The sequence below is a fragment of the Epinephelus fuscoguttatus genome, linkage group LG3, assembly GCF_011397635.1.
Source record: "Epinephelus fuscoguttatus linkage group LG3, E.fuscoguttatus.final_Chr_v1".
In the NCBI taxonomy this organism is placed as follows: domain Eukaryota; kingdom Metazoa; phylum Chordata; class Actinopteri; order Perciformes; family Serranidae; genus Epinephelus; species Epinephelus fuscoguttatus.
In genome coordinates this window covers 25862849-25882663 of record NC_064754.1, presented here as the reverse complement: position 1 = coordinate 25882663, position 19815 = coordinate 25862849, and the positions used below count along the sequence as shown (strand labels likewise).

Sequence of the window (19815 nt, the reverse complement as noted above, 5' to 3'; positions counted from 1 at the left end):
ATAATGAATGGTGTTATACATTGGGAATCAATGTATGTTCCAAAGTAGATTAAGAGTCATACACTTTACAATCACACAGCAATATCTACCTACAGTTTGCCAACATTAACAATCTATAGGTCGTACCAGACCAAGTAAAGCTGTACTGTGACAAAACCCCTGAGTATTGAGCAAGAGTATTCAACTTCTCTTCTGTAAGAAGAAAGTGTCGAAAGTGTGTCTTATTTTTCAAAAGCTTTCAGTCTTGATCTGATTAAAAACAATGCAGCAAAAGGTGGTGTGTGTTCACTCACACTCAGAGAACAAAGTTATTTGGCTACGTCTTTACTGTGCTCTGCAACTGCCTACTTCCTTTAAAACAGGGGATGTCCAGCTTCCTGTGCTTACTACACTAAACCCATGACAACTGATTCACCAAACAGCACCGTTGGCTTGTTTGTGTCAAAATGGTACTTCACAGCGACTGACTGCAGAATGTTTTGGTCACTGACTGATCCGCAGGCTGTTGTTGGATGTAACTTGAGCTATGTTCTTTCTCTGGTCTTCTCAGTACCCCTGCAGTGTTTGCCTCAGCCACACAACAGCTGGGAATATGGCTGTCACAGTACAGCGTGCCCATTCAGGCAACGCTGGGAAGGGGTTTTCCACCGCGCACAAGCACATACACGTGACACAGATGGACACACACAAACACACACTAAAAAGACATGCACACAGACTTAGATTAAACAGCGCCAACATTTTCGTGGTTAGGCTATGATCTGCAGTTACAGCTCCAGGCTGCAGACTGTCTCAAGAATTAAAATACCCCACGCGATAATGAAACATACTTAAAGCTATATAAATCACCATAAGATAAAGTGTGGATAAACAAGTCTTTTATTACAAAAATAATGTGCCAGCTCCAGAAAAACAGCACAAGCTCTCCAAAAATAAGGATATTATTGTCAGTTGGGATGCAGCTCTTACATACACTGTTAGAAAACGTGGATCAAATATATTTTTCCATTTATATTGAACATTTTTGATCCCAAAAGTTTACCAGGAAAAAAAATATTTCATGGCTTTGGTGGAAAAAAGGCAAAAAACCTTTTCCTATTATTGATGTACAGAGAATAAATATTAATATAATAGTTATATATTTTAAATCTGTTATTAAGAATATATAATTTACAGAACAGAAATATGTAAAGTTCAATCAAAAACAAACAACTAATAGCACCACATTATCCAAAGTAAGAAGCTTATGCGCCATGAATCTCTTAATCGTACGATCCTACGATTCAGTATTTTGGGTAAATGTCATGAAAGTGCAACAGGTTTGTAATTTGACACATTGAGGTATATGATATTTGATATATTGCATTCACATCCACTTTCCCACCACAATAATCTCCTGCACTGCCACAGGAGAACACTAAGAACCTGACACTGGATATTCAACTATGCAGACTGATGAACTCATTTCTCTTGCGACAGGGGAACTTTGGGTTGTACAGTTTTGCTTCATTATGTACAAACATCTTAAGTCAGTCGTTTCATTTGTAGTCAAGTCTCTCCGATTTGGAAACTCCACTCAGGTTATTTTCTGCCGTGTAGTGCTGCTCTTCAGTGTTCAGTTACTGTCAGTGAGAGATAAGTGTCTTTTCCAAAAATGAGTGTTGTTCCGCTTATAGTTTGGCACACTCTTCACAATGGTTCAGGTACTCTGCAGCGTCCGTGTCACTGAATCTGGCAAGGCAACGTGGGCACTGTAGCTCTGACATGCCTGGGCATTCGTTCCAAGCTGGGCTCGGTGTTGCTGCCGCAGCTGCAGGCTGTTGCTGCATCTCAGCAGTGGTCCTCAATAGAGGCTCTGAGGAGTCCTTATGTCGCCTTGAGGTGATCCTGTGTCCTATGTGGACACGGCACATGGGAACCACGTCTCTGTTGTCTCTGCTTGTACCCTGCTGAAGACAATTATGTTTGTACACCATTAGGATTGCAAAGATGCTAAAGATGCACTCATCCACCTTGTTAAAGGGCCATCACCTCACCTGTTTGTGTAGCTGCTGCTTCAACTGGTAAACCTGCTCCTTCAGGTCTTGGATCTGGCCCTGTGCTCGTTCTCTGTCAGCACGCTCCGACTTAAAGTCCTCTGCGTAGATGAGGACCTGATTAGGGAAAACAAAGAACCTTTAGTCTTTGTTTCTTCAGAAAATCATGTGTCTGTATCCAGTCAAATTCTACAAACAAAATCTTGAATGAGACCACGATGTAGCACCGACCTGCTGCTCCAGAGTCTGGATGCGCTCTTGGTCATGCCTCCTTATCTCCTCCACGTCTCTACCTAGCCGCGCACACTCGCTCATCTTCTCCTCAAGTAAGCCATTGAGCCTGGAAATCTCCTGGTGAAGCAACCCGGTGCTTATGGAGCCAAGCCCTGGCACCAAGCCCTGCCCAGAGGTCTCCTTCAGCCTCTGACATAAACCTCTGATATAGTCCTCCCTGCTGGAGTCATACTTCTGCCACTGAGAGTTCAGTCCTTGCACCTGAAAGGAGAATTACAGCATAAAAGGTTAGACCTTCTGATCATGTGCTCTGATCTGCATTTCACTTTGAAGTTGAATGTCAGCACAGTCATTTTGAAATGTAACTTTTTGAAGTGCCTGATTGATTTCAAGGGAAAATATTAGTAAGTATCTTGAACTTGAAGACTTACATATGCCACTCGCTGCTTTAGCTGCTGATTCTCCTCCTGAAGTTGACGGATTTGAGCGTTCACACTACTCAGATCAGAGGACTCTGTCATCTGGAGAAAATGGTGCAAGAGAGGTCACGGAATAGCCCTCCCAAGAGACAACAACAGGTCCAATCCACAAGTAAATACAGCAAAAAGCCCCCCAAAATGGTCAATCACACACCTCCTTAGACTTCTGCTGCAGAGCCACATCCTCCACCTCTCCTCCTCCCGCCTTCTTCTCCTTCTCCAGCCTGGCCAGCAGCTCCTGGCACACCTTCACCGTCGCGCCGAGCTGGCTGCGCAGCTGGTCAGCCTCCTCGGCCAGGGATGTGCACAGCACGGCTCTGGTGGCCTCTGAGCGCTCCCTCTCCTGCAGGGCCGACCGCAGCCTCTGGATCTCCTGATCCTTCTCGTGGTCGGGCTGACACCTGACACTCTCCAGCTCCAGCTCCTTCTCTCGGAGCTGCACGGTCAGCCTCTGGATCTCCTGGGAGGAGGACGAGGGGGGTTAATTGCATGACCACATCAGGGTTTAATGAGATATTTTTGTCATATTATATGTATTATAGATGCGTACAGATACATATATGATTAAAATGTATTATTCTAATTATGTTCATGTCACTGGGGTTGTCCTTGACTTTTTACAGTAAAAAATGCCAAATTAAAACAACACTGAACATCACATCACCCCTAGATGACAATGATAGTGGTAAAAAACATTACTTAAATAATGAAATATGGACTTTAGAGTATTTAAAGCTTATTATTTCTTGAGGATACCTACTCAAAGTGTGCCTACATGGACAGACCTGTGCCACTGTATTAAATTTTCTCCATCAGCCAACTTTCTAACACTAATCTGTATGGATCAACACATTAAAAGCATCTCCAGCACTATTTTACCTCTGCTTGTCTCGACGCCTTGATCTCCATATCGTTCCTCTTCTGCTTCAGCTTGCATATCTCCTTACACAAACTCTCCAGCAAAGACTTGGACGGCCCGATGACCACTGACTCGTTATCTCCCACAGTCATGTAGATCCTCTCGTACCTCCCCAACCTGGCTTTTAAATCAGCAATGATATTGTCCTTAACATCAATCTGCTTGTTGAGGAGCTCGATTTCCTGCCGCGTCTCATGGTACAGAGTATTGAGCGTGCTGCAGCTCCGCAGTTTGTCTTTCAGCGCGTCGGTATCCGTGTTTATACTGACGTTATCCATGGTCGGCTTCGTAGATTTGTGACAGACGGATCAGTCTTTTAATAATCCAGCATTTGACGCCTCTGCTTCTACCCGCTGTGTCTTTAGAAATGGACCGAGGAGGTCAATTGTGTCGAGGGTTTGCGCATCGGTGTCGACAATAATATCCCCGAACAGTCTTGGGGGATTTCCTAGGGAACTTCCCCGCGGACTTTTTTGAGCGTCAAACTGAGCCCTGCCTGAGATTCACCGTCGACCGTCATTAGGGAGGTAAAAGGGGGTTTATAGCCTGCTGGCACACATGGCAAAGACAACACACAGACATATTTTCAACACAAGGTAAAAGAAGTTAAAGGTCGGTGCCACCAAGTGCTGAAAATAAGAGTGCTGCCTTCACTGCCCTCGGAAACTCTCATTCTCTGACGGAGCGGTGCGATTACCCAAGCAGCCTTTTGCTTTTGTTATTGCGCAAATGTCAGCAGCAACATGTTTATGACTTTGTTTTATTTTTGCACACTGACCCACATAGCCTGGGTGTTACAAGGAAAAATGCTCGCATCATGCATCACAAACAATTGTTTACCCCAGACTCTCTGTACTCTACAACAGAAAGCAGCTTCAAACATGAAGTCCCCTTTAAGTAACATTTAGCATGGAATGAGCATTTAATTTTCCCACTGGTAGTTTACAGGGTTTCCACGCATCCCACCCCCTAAACGTCACACCAGTGCAGTTGGACTGTCACAACAAATCCCCCCCCCCTCCATATATAACATACTCAGGGAGGTGTTGATTTTTCCCATGGCTGTGAAGGCATCAGAAGTGCGGTCGCCTCTCCTCTGTTCGTTATGATGTAATTTAATATTTCTAAGCAGCCTGAGTTGCGCAGTTACGGCCTCACCAGTCAGTGAGTGACTGTATTGGAGATGTACACACTAATAGGTGACTCATACTGTATGACTGACCAGTGAATGGCTTTAGATAATCGTGTGGGGTATTTCTGCTTTCTGAAATGTTGGACAAAAAGCACTATGTTCGTTACCGTAAGATAATACATGGAATATAATGATATTGTTATTAGAAATTAGCCCAGTGCCACTGTGACGCCATGAAACTTGAGTTTACCGTATATAATTAGTTATATTTAAAAAGAAAAATCCACTATATCATACTGCATGGTGAGTACCCTGTATTCTTGGAGATGATGTTAAGGGAAATAATCAATAAATAATCCAAGCATCTCTTCTACTGTGAGATATTAAGTGACAAACTAAGTCACAAAATTTAATTAAGTCATTTAAAATAATACATTTAAAAATTGAGATTAAGTTAAACATGTCATTCTTGATGTTACTGCAAGTAAAATGTGTTGCATAGGTAAAAATGGAACAGCTGTAATGTATATTAGTCTAGACACAGATGCGCAGTAAAGTGATGAAAATAAGAATTCAGGTGTTTCACTTAACATTATTAGTACAACAATGCAAAGGTGTGGACTCCACTCACATGACTTGGACTTGAGTGAGACTGAAGTCACAAATATAATGACTTTAGTTGCAACAAAAACCAAAGAAGACTTGCAACTGGACTTCAACACCAATGACTTGGGACTTCAGTTGGAGCCTTTTGACTTGTAAATACTGGGTAAGTAGCAGCCTATTCGTGATGAATAATGTCCTCTTTTAATGTTGTAGCTGGTCGAGGTGGAGCTTACATAATCTACTTATAGTGTTTGGTAGTTTTAAACTAGGAACGCAGTGTTTTATAAAGGTGGTTGCTTGTTTTTTAACGTAAGAATTTAATTTGAGACTCAACAACATCAAAAAAGACTTGACATTTGACTTGGACTTCAACACCAGTGACTTGGGACTTCATTTGGACTCTAGCCTTTTGACACGAAAATACTGGATACCATCCCCCCAAGGCAAAAGATTAAACTGCACGTTATTTAACAAGTGTTCCACAAATCAAATCATATTCATCATTTCCTGAATTAACAAACATTAATGCTACTGATTCCCTGCAAATGGACACTTAATACCTTAGATGATCTTTTTTTATTTTAACCAATCTGACAGCATCTAAGAAGAACTAACATTACGTCATTGAGCACCAGTTGGGAAAAAATGACACAGAAGTTAATTTCATTTGTGTACAAAAACCCAAAGAATGAATCATAGTTTGCAAAAATGTTTTAAGAAATAAATACAAATGTTTAAAAGCATTCATATTTTTGTGTAATTTAACATATCCAAATAGCATTACATTTGGTGGAGAGTGTATTATGACTTGTTTAGGACAAGAGACTTGATTTGGAACTTGTTAGTGTTGACTAAGGACTTGACTGGACTTGCCTGGCTTGACCTGGGACTTACCTGTGACTTGCAAAACAATGACTTGGCCCCATCTCTGCAACAATGTGATCATACTGTTACAAGTACAAGTCAGGTATTCACAATATTACTTAGGTAAAAGAAAAGTAGCAGCCTACTCATGATTTAAAGAATGTAACCTTTTAATGTTGTAGCTGGTTGAGGTGGAGCTTATCTAATCTACTTATAGGGTTTGGTAGTTTTAAATCAGGAATTCAATATTTTATAAAGTGATTGCTTGTTTTTTAATGTAAAATTTCAATTTGCTAAGTAACTAGTCAATATAATAGCTGCTGAATAAATGTAGTGAAGTGCAGAGAACAATATTTCTCTCTGAAATGTACTAAATTAGAGGTATAATGTGGCAGAAGATACTCAAGTCAAGTACCTTGACTTTGCACTTGTATGTTTCACTTCACATCTGCACATGTAAAGGCCCAATTCAGGTTGTATTTACAGCCCTATTATACACAATGCAAACTAAATGATACACACTGCAGATTGCTGTGATGAGTAAAACTCGATTCCCTTAGTGTCGGACCCTGGACGATGCAAACACTGCACTTGTGATCATTATTGGATCAAAATGAAACTACTGTCTAGACTGTAGGTGTAGAGTTAAAGGTCTCTTAGGCGCCATTAAAGGCCTCATTAGTTCAACTGGCCGTTGGGGAGTCCCAGGTATTTCTGGGTCAGTCACACCATAAGGTAACATGAAGGCTGTGGAGGTGAGTCACTGAGGTCCCATGGCAGTCATGTGACATTTGTCAGAGTCACATGAATGAAGGTGTGAAGTGTGTAAAAACCAAGTGGGAAGAGGTGTCAGGGTGGGATTTTAAGTGAATGTTTTTTAAGCCACTTCACTTTCAGATTCAGAAGCCAGCGACGTCCCTGAATGCGACTTCCCTTCCTCAGGGGATACTGCGACTACATAGCCTGAATATTTCTGATGCCAATCTGACATATTTGGTTTCACACAAAGTCACACCTTGATCATGTGACTCTGTAAACTCAGCTGAAGTGACACAACTAATGTGCCACACTGCAGCGACCCAGAAAGGTGGAAATGTCTGGGGCTCCCCACCGCTGATTAAGCCCTTCAGACATGTGGCAAAATCTCTGAAGACTCCACTGTAGTCAGCAGGTGGTCGTTTTTTTAAACTGTTGGTGTAATGTTAGTCATCCAAACTGCTTTGACACACTTTACCACACACACACACCTTACGACAACATGATTTAATGAGTAGACCTCAAGGTAGTTTGTTGTAGTCTTGACACTATACATTGATTAAGGAATACTTAACCCACAAAATGACCATTTAGTCAGTGTTACCTTCATATTACACTGAACAAAAATATAAACGCAACACTTTTGTTTTTGCTCCCATTTTTCATGAGCTGAACTCAAAGATCTAAAGCATTTTCTATACACACAAAAGACCATTTCTCACAAATATTGTTCACAAATCTGTCTAAATCTGTGTTAGTGAGCACTTCTCCTTTGCCGAGATAATCCATCCCACCTCACAGGTGTGGCATATCAAGATGCTGATTAGACAGCATGAATACTGCACAGGTGTGCTTTAGGCTTGCCACAATAAAAGGCCACTCTGAAATGTGCAATTTTGCTTTACTGAGGGGGTCTGGGGGGGGGGGGTCAGAAAACCAGTCAGTATCTGGTGTGACCACCATTTGCCTCACGCAGTGCAACACATCTCCTTCGCATAGAGTTGATCAGGTTGTTGATTGTGGCCTGTGGAATGTTGGTCCACTCCTCTTCAATGGCTGTGCGAAGTTGCTGGATATTGGCAGGAATTGGAACATGCTGTCGTATACGCCGATCCCGAGCAGATCCCAGATCCCAAACATGCTCAATGGGTATGTCCAGTGAGTATGCTGGCCATGCAAGAACTGGGATGTTTTCAGCTTCCAGGAATTGTGTACAGATCCTTGCAACATGGGGCCGTGCATTATCATGCTGCAACATGAGGTGATGGTCGTGGATGAATGGCACAACAATGGGCCTCAGGATCTCATCACGGTATCTCTGTGCATTCAAAATGCCATCAATAAAATGCACCTGTGTTAGTTGTCCATAACATACGCCTGCCCATACCATAACCCCACCGCCACCATGGGCCACTCGATCCACAACGCTGACTTCAGCAAACCGCTCACCCACACGATGCCACACGCGCTGTCTGCCATCTGCCCTGAATAGTGAAAACCGGGATTCATCCATGAAGAGAACACCTCTCCAACGTGCCAGACGCCATCGAATGTGAGCATTTGCCCACTCAAGTTGGTTACGACGACGAACTGCAGTCAGGTCGAGACCCCGATGAGGACGACGAGCATGCAGATGAGCTTCCCTGAGACAGTTTCTGACAGTTTGTGCAGAAATTCTTTGGTTATGCAAACCGATTGTTGCAGCAGCTGTCCAGGTGGCTGGTCTCAGACGATCTTAGAGGTGAACATGCTAGATGTGGAGGTCCTGGGCTGGTGTGGTTACACGTGGTCTGCGGTTGTGAGGCCAGTTGGATGTCCTGCCAAATTGTCTGAAACGCCTTTGGAAACAGCTTATGGTAGAGAAATGAACATTCAATTCACGGGTAACAGCTCTGGTGGACATTCCTGCAGTCAGCATGCCAATTGCATGCTCCCTCAAAAGTTGCGACATCTGTGGCATTGTGCTGTGTGATAAAACTGAACATTTTAGAGTGGCCTTTTATTGTGGCCAGCCTAAGGCACACCTGTGCAATAATCATGCTGTCTAATCAGCATCTTGATATGCCACACCCGTGAGGTGGGATGGATTATCTCGGCAAAGGAGAAGTGCTCACTAACACAGATTTAGACAGATTTGTGAACAATATTTGTGAGAAATGGTCTTTTGTGTGTATAGAAAATGTTTTAGATCTTTGAGTTCAGCTCATGAAAAATGGGAGCAAAAACAAGTGTTGCGTTTATATTTTTGTTCAGTGTATAAAGAAACTTAGTTTTTCTCTCATCCCTCCATGATTCAGTCATTGATTTAGGACTAGGTTTACCAACAGCAAAACATCCTTTTACAAACTCTCACCCAACTCGTGCAGTATAATCCAAGTCTCACTTGTTTATTTAACCTTTATTTAACCAGGAAGTCCCATTCAGACTGAAAATCTCTTTCACAAGAGACACCTGGTCAAGGTAGCAGCCAATCAAAACACATTTAAAATGCAACAAATTCAACATATAACCCCAATATCCACAATAAAAACAACTACTAGTGGCCTCTCAAGAAAAACAAGCACATGTTTCTGTCACCACATTCTTTATGATGCCTTTAAATCCATTAATGGATTTAAGGGTTTCTAATTTTAGATGTTTCTGAAGATTGTTCCATGTCCAAGCTGCAGAGTAGGAGAATGCAGTTTTCCCAGGTGCTGTTAAAGTTCAGGGAACATTCAGAAGCAACCACCTGAAGGAGCGCAGCTGGTAACTGGCAGAGCGGACACACATAAGGGAGCAGAGGTAAACCAGGAGTTTGCCCAATATTGCTTTATAGATAAAAATATACACCAGTGCTGCTGTCTGTGAGTGGTCAGCGACGTCCAACCCACCAAAGCATAAAGAATGCAGTGATGAGTGCGGGACTTTGTATTTGTAATGCACTGTTTGCTCAGTACTTCTCAAACATGTGCATTTTCACGAAAAAAAAGCACCTCACTATTTATAACTGAACTGAAACATATGCTCTCTTCAGAGCTCACTAAGGGTCTTTTTTTTAGTGAAACTGCATGTGTTTGGAAAGTACTGAGCACACGACTGGATAAATGAGACTTGGATTATAATCAGTTAATCACTGTCAGTCAGTAATGGTGTTTTCACATATAGTCCCTTTTAATCAAACAGAACTCAGGCCTCTTAAAGTGAACCAAAAAGTGGACCAACAGAAAACGGACTCAGTTATTTTTGTGATCACTTTGTCAGCTCATTTAAAAAGGGGACTCAGTTCCCCTTCAGGTAAACCTCAGCTCTGATGGGGCCTCAGTCCTATTTCTGTTCACACTACAGGCTATAAATATATGTTGACATAGTTGTGTTTTTACTTTGACGTAGCACTGCAGTGCGGTTATGAAGCCCCTCACTTTCAGCTGAACTTGAAATTGGGGTAAACCTCAGAGTTTCTGTTCTCTAGACTGTTGGCGTTTGATATATTCTACCTTCCACATCTGGAGACGTGCAGTATCTTCCATGGACCAAACTACTCCTTGTGCTGCATCCTTGCAAGCTTTACAGGCTGACGTGGTTTCATCTGTTTTTCCAAGCGTCCCAGTGCAACAGCATGTGATCTAGAGGGCTAAATACAATGGGAAAGAGCAAGCCTGGAGCACTTTGTGTTCACAAGGCACGGGTTAAGTGAACCACACCGCAGACTTGAAGCGAACCAAACTCAGACCACCACAGTTCAGAGGGGTCTGAGTTCTCTTAGTGTGATGACATAGGCGCAAAAAATGCTGAGTCACAGCTCTGAGTCCATTTAGAGGGCCATGTGTGGAAACCCCTCAGTCAATACGTCCCCTGTTTTCCGTGGAGGCATGCAAGAACAGTTTCCTTCACAAATTCAAAGTAACACAGCAAGACTAATCCATTTACAAATGGTCATTTTGTGGGTGAAGTACTCCATTTAACTGAGGGTTATTTCAACATATCTTACAGACTTGTAGATTAAAAAAAATAATCAGTGAAATAATCATTAGTTGCAGCTTTGGTTTGATGTTTTCAAAAATGTCAGTGTGTGAGGCTATGGGGTGATATATGGTGTTAAGTACAGGCAAATAAACATCTTATATGTCACTAGCTAAAATATAAGTTTCTTGGGAGGTTTACAAAAAGCACAAAACACAAGGAGAACAGTAACAACAATACAAAAAACCAAAATACAATATAAACAGTAATAACGTAAGATATAATAGCAAATACTGTAAAACTTAAATTAGTAGCCCGGGCTATTAATTGATTCAGTTACTAAAATCAACAGGCCTATATTTGGGACAGGCCTTTAATTCCTTTCACACAAAACTGTTGCTCAGCAAAGATCAGGGAATACAATCAAATTGTTCATATAAACCAGTATGAATATTATTCATTTAGACTTAGACTTCAGATAATATATCAATCATGAATCATTCATTTGATCTAGCTCTGACAGAGGGAGATAGTGTTATGGCACTCAAGGATTACAGCACCCAGGATACGAACACAACACCATTTTATCCTGTTAAAACAATACTCACAACTTGGATTAATTTTCATGAAAAACCCCTTTGATTCTTTTGATCTGGGGACCCTTATGGACTAAAGGAATATTAATAACTTACAGGGTAATCGAGGAATGGACACATAATTTGAGGTAGACAACAACCCGGTTTTAGACATAAAAAAAATTAACTGCTTGGCAACCAGACCAGGCGTCTAACTGAGACAGGCGTTCGTTTGTCGCACCGGGCTTGTAAAAGGGACTGGGTGTTTAATTGAAGTTTTAGGGTACATAAATCAATTGAACTGGATCATCTATAAAAAGAAAGCTGTAAACTTTTCCAAAATTTATTGACAAATACAGGAAGTGTGCCTTCTGGCATCTTTTTCATGACTAAAATCACCTGTTGGAATATTTTAAAAGCCTCAGGTCTCAATCATACCAACAGTCTGAGAGCGGTACAAGAATTTCCCTGAGTACTCAAAGCTGGAAACACAAATGGGCATCAGGAGCGAAACAAAATAAGTTCTGTGTTTCTCGGAAATATGTGGTCAAAATGTACAACAGTGGCCAGCATGACAAGCATAGATTCACTATACTGTTTAATTGACACTATCCTTACAGGCCAAGCTTTATTTAACATTATGAGCCTATACGTTTAATAATGGTAAATGTCAGTGAAAAAAACAAACAAACAAAAAACCCGTTAATAGAGTTTGTTGAGAACACATCACCACCTCATGCCACTATTACAATGACCTGATTTTACCATTGACTCCCACTAGATGGCGGTGTTTATTAATAATACATTCTGTAGGTCTATTTTCCATTGTATAAATTCCACTTTTATTCATGAGTTTCATTCCCTGCCATATACAACAATAAAATGAGTCATTTCAAAGCATGTCGTCGGCAGCTTTTAATCGCTGAAAACTTTACACAAGCATAAAAGGCAGTATTTGATATTTACACAGTAATACTTTCAAAAAAATACTTTATACATTGCGCACACATTCACACACAGACCACTGGATTATTTGCGCCTAACAAATCAACACTACCAACCAAAAAACTCAGATATTCATCCTCTAATAAAACCTAAAAATCCAACGTGTGTCACTCATCAAACAACAGGATGAAGATGCAAACTCAAAACATTAAAGTTTATATGAAATATGAAAGTCTGGGAGTAGAAAAATATTAGTTTAACCATAGTGGGGTAGAAAAGTATGCAGTGGCTCAAGTACAAAAAGGTTACTAAGAGTATTAAAATGTTGGACAGGAAGAGAATATAGCCAGCTATCTCTCGTTTTTGCTTGAGAAAACGGTAGGAATACAAAACATTATTTTGTCTTTAAACATCACACTACACACATGGGGATCACAGCTTCACTCAGTGTGCACCACACAACATGAATCAGTAACTGTTTCTGTGGAACTATGACAGAAAAAGGGTTGTTATTATGGGATGCAGATACCTCATTTAGGAAGACTTGAACTTCCCCAAAACATCTCTTTTTATTTACCTTATTGACTTTGATCAGCTAAGCAGTGAAGGCCTTTGACCCTTGTGACGTCACTTGTTCCTCTTTAGGAGTTTTTCATAGTCCTAAACAAACAACTGCTGATGATTTGACCTTGTGTGAGGAATGCCCCGTGACGACAGCAGAAACAGATTCCAGCTACTACCAGAAGAGAAAAGGAAAATGTCTTAAACTCACCCCCGTCACAGGATTTAACAGGAAGCCACATCTGCCAGTAATTTGTTTAGTCAATCATTGTTAATCCTGGATTGAAAGCTCTGCTAGTTTTCACTCTAACTGTGTGATTAGTGATTCCTTTACACCTGGGACACCAGCTGAGTGCAATTAATGAGGTGACAGCAAAGGAAAAAACACACCACTTGAACACTGACCACAAGAGGGTGCCAAATACTCACTAAGTGCAAAATGAATGGGAGTCAATGGATGAAAACCATATATTTCTTCATAAAATCACTACAATTTAAGGGACTTTTTTCCCACTGTATTTGCTTACTTCTGTGTCTGTACCAGGTATAAATGTGTGCCCCACTCAGAGAACATGGCCAACATGTGGTTTAGCCACTTAAAGATGTGCTTTCAAAAAAAAATTGTGGCCTCACTGATGAATGTAACTTGAGTGTTTTGGGGCAAATCACCTTTCAGAAAATGAAAATCCAAGAATTATAATTGTAGAGATTTTAGCCAGCGGATATGCTATAGATTGCCTATTTTTTTTTAAAAAAAAAGTTTGGGCTTTTTTTCTGACAATGAACCAATGGAAAAGAGAGGAAGTGGTGTGTTCTCTGAGGCCAGAGAAACATCTTTGCTATAGTCTAGAGAGGAATCTATAAACCTTGTGTGACAACTGGAAAGAGATAATCAGATAATCAGACAGAGCTCACCTAAACTTTTTCTTCAACAGTGACACATGCAGTTATTTGTTTTTTCCTTCCTAGCACTGCAGCTTGCGGATGCTGCGGGAAATCCTCTTAAACTCTCTCTGTCCCTTCTGCCAACGCTTCAGCGAGGTGATGACCAGATGGCCGTCCATCTTCTGGCCCATGACCAGGTAGGCAGCGTGGATGTCGTTCATCTCCTCGCAGATGCACTGCAGGCCGTCCTTCAGCCATAGCACCGTCTTCCTCAGGTCGCGCTCCGTCACGCCGTTCAGCTTGTAAATGGTCTTGCTCTTGTTCTCCGGCACTATCTTGGTGTCACCGTTGATGTAGGAGATCTCCTTGACTTTGATTTTCAGAGCTTGATGCAAGCAGGGGAGAAAAAAGAGGGATTTGTTTTTACAAAAACTGTACTGGGGAAATCCTGACCACAATGACCATTTGTTCCTTGGACTTTCTACAAATGAAACACTTTTAACAGTGACATTTTTCCTGAAATTGCCTGGAACCTCTCATGACCTCTTGGGGCCCCTGAGCTTCCTTTAGGAGCCTACTGCTATGATGAAATCGGTGTGGACTTCAAGTGTGCAGGTTTGGTTTCAACATTTTTGGAGACATGTGAAATGAGGTGTTTGGGTCCTCTGCCAGAAGATTTTGAGCATCAAACACTTAATTTATTGTATTCTGTTTAATTTTTATGCACCATATATGGTGGAAATGGCTTTTATGTTGTCAAAATAAAACTCCTCTGCTACTTTCATGCTTTTATTGTTGGGGCAAATGCACATTTTCTAAATTTTGGAGGGTGTCCCCTGTGCCCCCGCCCCCCTGCCATGTAATCTACGCCCATGGTGGACTTACCAAAGTCATTCTTACACAGGTTGTCAACAATTTCGTTGTCATTTTCATCCGTTTCCTTGCAAGCATCACACACTCTGGGCACTACAAGAGAAATCAGACAATATAAATATTACATGATCTGCCATAATTCAACAGAAAATGTAAAAAAAAAAAAAAAAGAAGTCCACCCAAGTGGGTTCTGGTGCAGATGAGTGGATATGCTGAATAGAAAATCATGCTGAGCACATGCACTTTATGATGCAGTCCTACTAAATCAATGTGACATGTTTGCACAGTGAGCTACTTGGTGATGGTTAATGTGCAACATAAAATACAGTGTAACGAAACTTTACCTTCTTTGGTGACGGGCACAAAGTTCTCGATGCCTGCAGGTGGTATGCACAAGTCATTGTCGAGTGGAAAGCGGTCACAGTCCAGCATCTTTGGCCAGGGGAAGCCAAACGCGGACATGACGGGCGCGCAGCCGTTCCTGACGCTCTCGCACAGAGACCTGCACGGCTGTATGGGCTCGTCCAAATCGTCCAGGCAGACGGGCGCAAAAAGGGAGCAGAGGAACTTTCTCGTGTCGGGGTGACACTGCTTCTGAACCAGCGGGATCCAAGACGAAGCTTGCTGCAGAACTTCATTCATGGTTTCGTGTCCGAGCAGGTTCGGGAGGCGCATCTCTGTGTACTCTATATCGTGGCACAGGAGCAGGTTTGCAGGGATTGGCTTGCAGTTATTCTTTTTGTAGAATAAATCATGCTGGCCGAAATTGTACAATCCGTGGATAGCTTCCATGCTGGGTATCATCATCACCCACAACACTGTCACTGCCGCAATGAAGGCCCTCATTTTTTCTGTGCGTAAAAACCTGCAGAGTATAAACGCTTATTCAGGGGCTGTTGCGCATCAGCCAGCGTGCGTGGAGCCTCTGTCAGTGACCAGCTCCTACCGTAACAAGAGGTTTTCTTCCAGACATGTCTGGGAGGAGTCTGTACGTTGTGCGTAAAGACCGCGTCTCCATTCAGCACTTGGTTTCCCCCTATCAGGTGGACAAATGTGTCTCCCCAGTCCAATAAAAGCCCAAATTTTCACTTGTTGCTCCTCTGAGCCTGACAGACATTTTTGATTTCTAATTATAGCTCACAGTATTTTATCACCAGTCGTTTTCTTCACAATCCCCCCCTCTATTTCATCTCCTGCCCTCCATGGAAATCATAACAAAATCTGTCTGACAGCTTTTCCTCATTACGCCCAAATCAACAGAAATATATCCTGAGTGATCCCCTAACTTGCAGTTTTGAGACCCATGCTGTAAATAGTTTGGAAATGTTGTCAGTAGGAGCATTTAGCCCAGCTCAGTGGAGCGTTAATTTTCCATCATTAGGAGTTCAGTGGTGAAATCCTCTGGGTGGGTCTGCAGGTTCATACCACACGGTGATATATTGTTTGCCCTGGTGTGAGAAGCAGACCACCACTCAGCGCACCCAGGGGTGAAACCAAATCTGCCTCCTCCCTGCACTATACAGCTCTGGCTCCTATCCACTCTCAGGCCCCCTTGAGCTACAGTCTGGTGTGCAGACAGCAGTGTGGTTCTTCTCAGGCCTGACCTTCCTCTTGCTCTCTCAGAAGCTGAAATGAGTGAACACTTAAATCTCCCATCTGATGTTTGTGGAATTTCTAGCTAAAAGGGTCAGTTCACCCAAATTACAGAAGCATATTTTCCCACTTACCATGTGGTCTCTAGATATTAAGACATTTTTGGTTTCACTTGCCTTGATTTAGACATATGTCTCACAGAGTCTTCTGCTGTCACTCCCTAATACAGATGAGGTAAACCGAATCTTACTTGTGGTGCTGAAAAATCTGTTACAACATGTTTTTTTTGTTCCCAGAATCAAGTCATAAGTATTAATCTATATTAAAAATCATCTAGTGTGCAAAGTACCATGTGTTAAATCCTGTATTGTCACAATTCGGTCTCTCAGATCCTCCTCAGCTGCTCATTCAAGTCATTCAATAAGCCAGTGAGTCACATATTTCAAGGGGTGGGAAAAAGTATTTGAATAGAAAACACAGTTGTAGTTTATTTTCTTTCAATTAAACCCGTCATTAAGGTTTATAGCTCTAGGTGTGCCAATTTTTTTTTTTTTTTTTTTTTTTTAGCAGAACTTAACAAAGACGTTATTTTGAAAGGAGTTCCCACTTCCTTTACTTACAGTACGAAAACAAGCCAGAACGTATGAAAACGATTTTGTGAACGTGACATGTATAAATATTGTTTTATGAATAAAGTGCTGCACCCTTAAATGAGGTGTTTGATTGTTTTGCTGCTGTAGATACGGAGGTGTTTCCCATCTCCTTAACAAAGGAGTCTGAATCAAATTAGATGCCTCATACTGACTCATGAATCCACATTAATGACTAGTGACAGTCACTGTAAATATGTATTGCTCACTTCCAGAAACTGACTACTGCACACAAAAGCAAAGCTATAGCAGTAACAGTGCATGTTGGAACTGCTACGGCTGCAGGCTACAGGGACACTGCCTTCCAGTATGACTTGGAATATTTGCTCTTCATATTTAAACAATCAGTACACCAAAATTTAAAAAGTAAAAGTTTTGTCACTTACCTGTAGTTGTATCAAGCCATGCGGACAGTTGTAGTTATATTTGCAGGGGTTATAAGATATAGGCCTACATGTCTCAAAGTCTGCCACTACTGCATAACAAGGTGAAGCTGGAGGTGAATAACAGCAACAACTCTTCAGAAGCAACACATTCTCACTTCGACCTAATCACATATTGAGGTTTGGTTTCCACGTCTGCAAGGTACCCTGGGTGTGTTGGTTGTTGACGTTCTTGGACATTGTGTCAAGTTATACCTGTTACATGCATTGTCTTCTTTCAAAATACACTTCCGTTTTTACAGGAAATTTAACGTTTACATACAGTCTCTTTCAAAATAAATGCACTGCGTTGGTACAACTCAGACAAAAAAAACACACGGTTGGGTTTAGGAGAAAAGAACAGGGTTTGGCTTTAGAATCTTATGGGACATGAACACCACTCTCGTGGGTGAAAGTCATGGTTTGTTTGACCCATCCACCACTTCTCCCTCCCACCCCACTTGGACTTTCGCCGCCTTAACTTTTGTCCATGTCCAGCCATGTTTCCCCCTGACGCCAGCAGGCACGGTTAAACTGCAACCGGCCGCGTATCATGCCGACGTTAAAGGATGCCTTTTTTCATTGGTTTCTGATGCCGCACGTCACTGCCCAAGCGCCGGATTTCGATGACTTGGGAGTAAGACCGTGCTCGTGATGTTGAACACACAAAGAAATGCATATTTGTCTGCTGTAGAGCAATGGGAAGGGAGTCTGTAGCCTATGTTTTGTGGGCTTACCAATGTTTAAAAGACCCACGTACACACACTAGCTTTCTGTTGCCATTCCTGCTGCAGCAGTAAACTGGCCTCATTCAGGTGAATGAGAGGGTTATGTTTGTTCACGTAGAGCCAAAGTTGGTTTGAATGCGGCACTAGAGCAGGAGCCTAAATGGCTCTTCAGTCTGTGTCAAAGGTTTAAGTTGCTTTTATAAGGCAACTCTCCCCCTCTCATCCCCTTTCCTTCAAAGTGTGTTAAATCTATTCAGGTCTCTGTAGAAACACTTATACGGCCATTTAAGGGCTACAGCCCCCTATTAACCTGCAACTGGACTCCCTTTATCTGAGCAGCAGGTCAGCTGGCTAAACTGTACCTGTGGTGTGGCAGGTCACATGCTAACCTCTCTTGGGTGACTAAATGTGATCAGCTGCAAACACACTCATGATGCACTCCTGGACTGTATATGCAAACTCTTATGGGACATGCATTGAGGCATTGGATGTTTGCAAAACATGTGGTAAAGTAGTTAAAGTGATACATCCTGGGCGCTTCGCCTCAGCTTTTAAAATGACAAGAAACAAAGGCACCAAATGATGGAAGGAATCCAAGTGAGGATAAATGGACTGCAACTAGGATTGTATAAAGCCTTACCAAGCATGAGGTTTTATTTCTCCAAACACAGATAACATGCAGTCTCCATTAACAATATGCTTTCACAGACAGTTAAGGTCAGAGGCTGGGGATAGAGGTAAGCTGATCCTAGGCCTGTGCTTAAAGTCACCCCAGCGGGTTTTCATTACAACTGTGTGTGAAAATGAGACGCAGCTTCTCAGACCAAGTGGTCCATCTGTAGCCCAGCAGTAACCCTTCGTTCGTCTCTTTCCCCTCCACTACCAGCCACCTTTCACCCCTTTTCCTATCTTTTTTTCATAAAGAAAGAATCAAGGGCTAAACTACTGTCAAAAACAATCACAAAGTGTACGGTGCAGGATCAAAAGAATGCCAAACCCCAGTGGAAATGTTTGAAGAATCAATTTATTGAACGTTCATGAAGACTCATCGCTCAGTTTGAGGAGCATCAAAGCTATCAGGACTGCTTTAATGTAAACCAAACCAACCCTGTGTTTGAAGAGTCCTGTGTCTCAGCAGATTCCCATACTTCCATATGTATACAGACCTGCTCCATATAGGATCTTTGGATTTCTGCAAAATTACATCTGATCATAACCGATTAAAATATAGGTCTGGGGACGTTTTATATGTTTTCTTAGTGTCAACAAATCCCATGAAAAGACTAAAACCAACAATGAAGCGATACTTCTATCAAGTAGCCTATTGTCTGTCTAGTCAAAACTTATTCCTCTGTGTCATAGTGTAGGCCAAAAACTATTATAAACCACAAAGTTGCACAATGTTGCACAGGGTGAAATGTTCCTTCATTGCCATGAACATGAGCATTGTAATTTATTTTGAATCAATCTCGCATACATGTTTGCAGCCCTTTCTCACTCTCAACTCGTCTATTCAGTGGCCCTGTAAGTCAAATGCTGTAGGTACCCATCCAGTGTCAGTTTTGGACGTTCAGGAATGGTGTGTCAGTTTACCCTTGTACATGCTTTGTGTCTT

General features: G+C 41.8%; 2 protein-coding genes across 3 annotated transcripts; both read right to left on the bottom strand.

Annotated features, from left to right (window-relative positions):
- Positions 1-856: 856 nt before the first annotated feature.
- Positions 857-4324, bottom strand: tnip2 (TNFAIP3 interacting protein 2). 2 transcript variants are annotated; one of them, XM_049570893.1, is made up of 6 exons: positions 3629-4324; positions 2904-3209; positions 2702-2791; positions 2268-2531; positions 2037-2153; positions 857-1949 (listed from the first exon to the last, which is right to left on the bottom strand). In XM_049570893.1, the coding sequence occupies exons 1-6, from the start codon at positions 3944-3946 to the stop codon at positions 1671-1673; spliced, it is 1374 nt and encodes a 457-aa protein (XP_049426850.1). In that variant the 5' UTR covers positions 3947-4324; the 3' UTR covers positions 857-1670. The 2 variants fall into 2 exon arrangements, with proteins under 2 accessions (XP_049426850.1, XP_049426852.1); XM_049570895.1 differs by having other exon boundaries at positions 857-1946.
- An 8119-nt stretch (positions 4325-12443) lies between these two features.
- sfrp2 (secreted frizzled-related protein 2) lies at positions 12444-15916 on the bottom strand. Its single transcript, XM_049572758.1, has 3 exons — positions 15152-15916; positions 14820-14900; positions 12444-14319 (listed from the first exon to the last, which is right to left on the bottom strand). Exons 1-3 carry the CDS (start codon positions 15651-15653, stop codon positions 14015-14017), a joined length of 888 nt encoding a protein of 295 aa, XP_049428715.1. The 5' UTR covers positions 15654-15916; the 3' UTR covers positions 12444-14014.
- Between the last annotated feature and the right edge of the window lie 3899 nt (positions 15917-19815).

What these genes read in the sequence shown, in the direction of transcription:
- tnip2 (XM_049570893.1), bottom strand. Translation starts at nt 3,946, where the DNA reads ATGGATAACGTCAGTATAAACACGGATACCGACGCGCTGAAAGACAAA. An exon ending in AGGCGTCGAGACAAGCAGAG is followed by an intron (nt 3,210 to 3,628) that starts GTAAAATAGTGC and finishes TCCTCCTCCCAG; the next exon opens with GAGATCCAGAGGCTGACCGT. An exon ending in TCCAGACTCTGGAGCAGCAG is followed by an intron (nt 2,154 to 2,267) that starts GTCGGTGCTACA and finishes TTCCCTAATCAG; the next exon opens with GTCCTCATCTACGCAGAGGA.
- sfrp2 (XM_049572758.1), bottom strand. Translation starts at nt 15,653, where the DNA reads ATGAGGGCCTTCATTGCGGCAGTGACAGTGTTGTGGGTGATGATGATA. An exon ending in TGTGCCCGTCACCAAAGAAG is followed by an intron (nt 14,901 to 15,151) that starts GTAAAGTTTCGT and finishes TTTCTCTTGTAG; the next exon opens with TGCCCAGAGTGTGTGATGCT. An exon ending in CCTGTGTAAGAATGACTTTG is followed by an intron (nt 14,320 to 14,819) that starts GTAAGTCCACCA and finishes GCTTGCATCAAG; the next exon opens with CTCTGAAAATCAAAGTCAAG.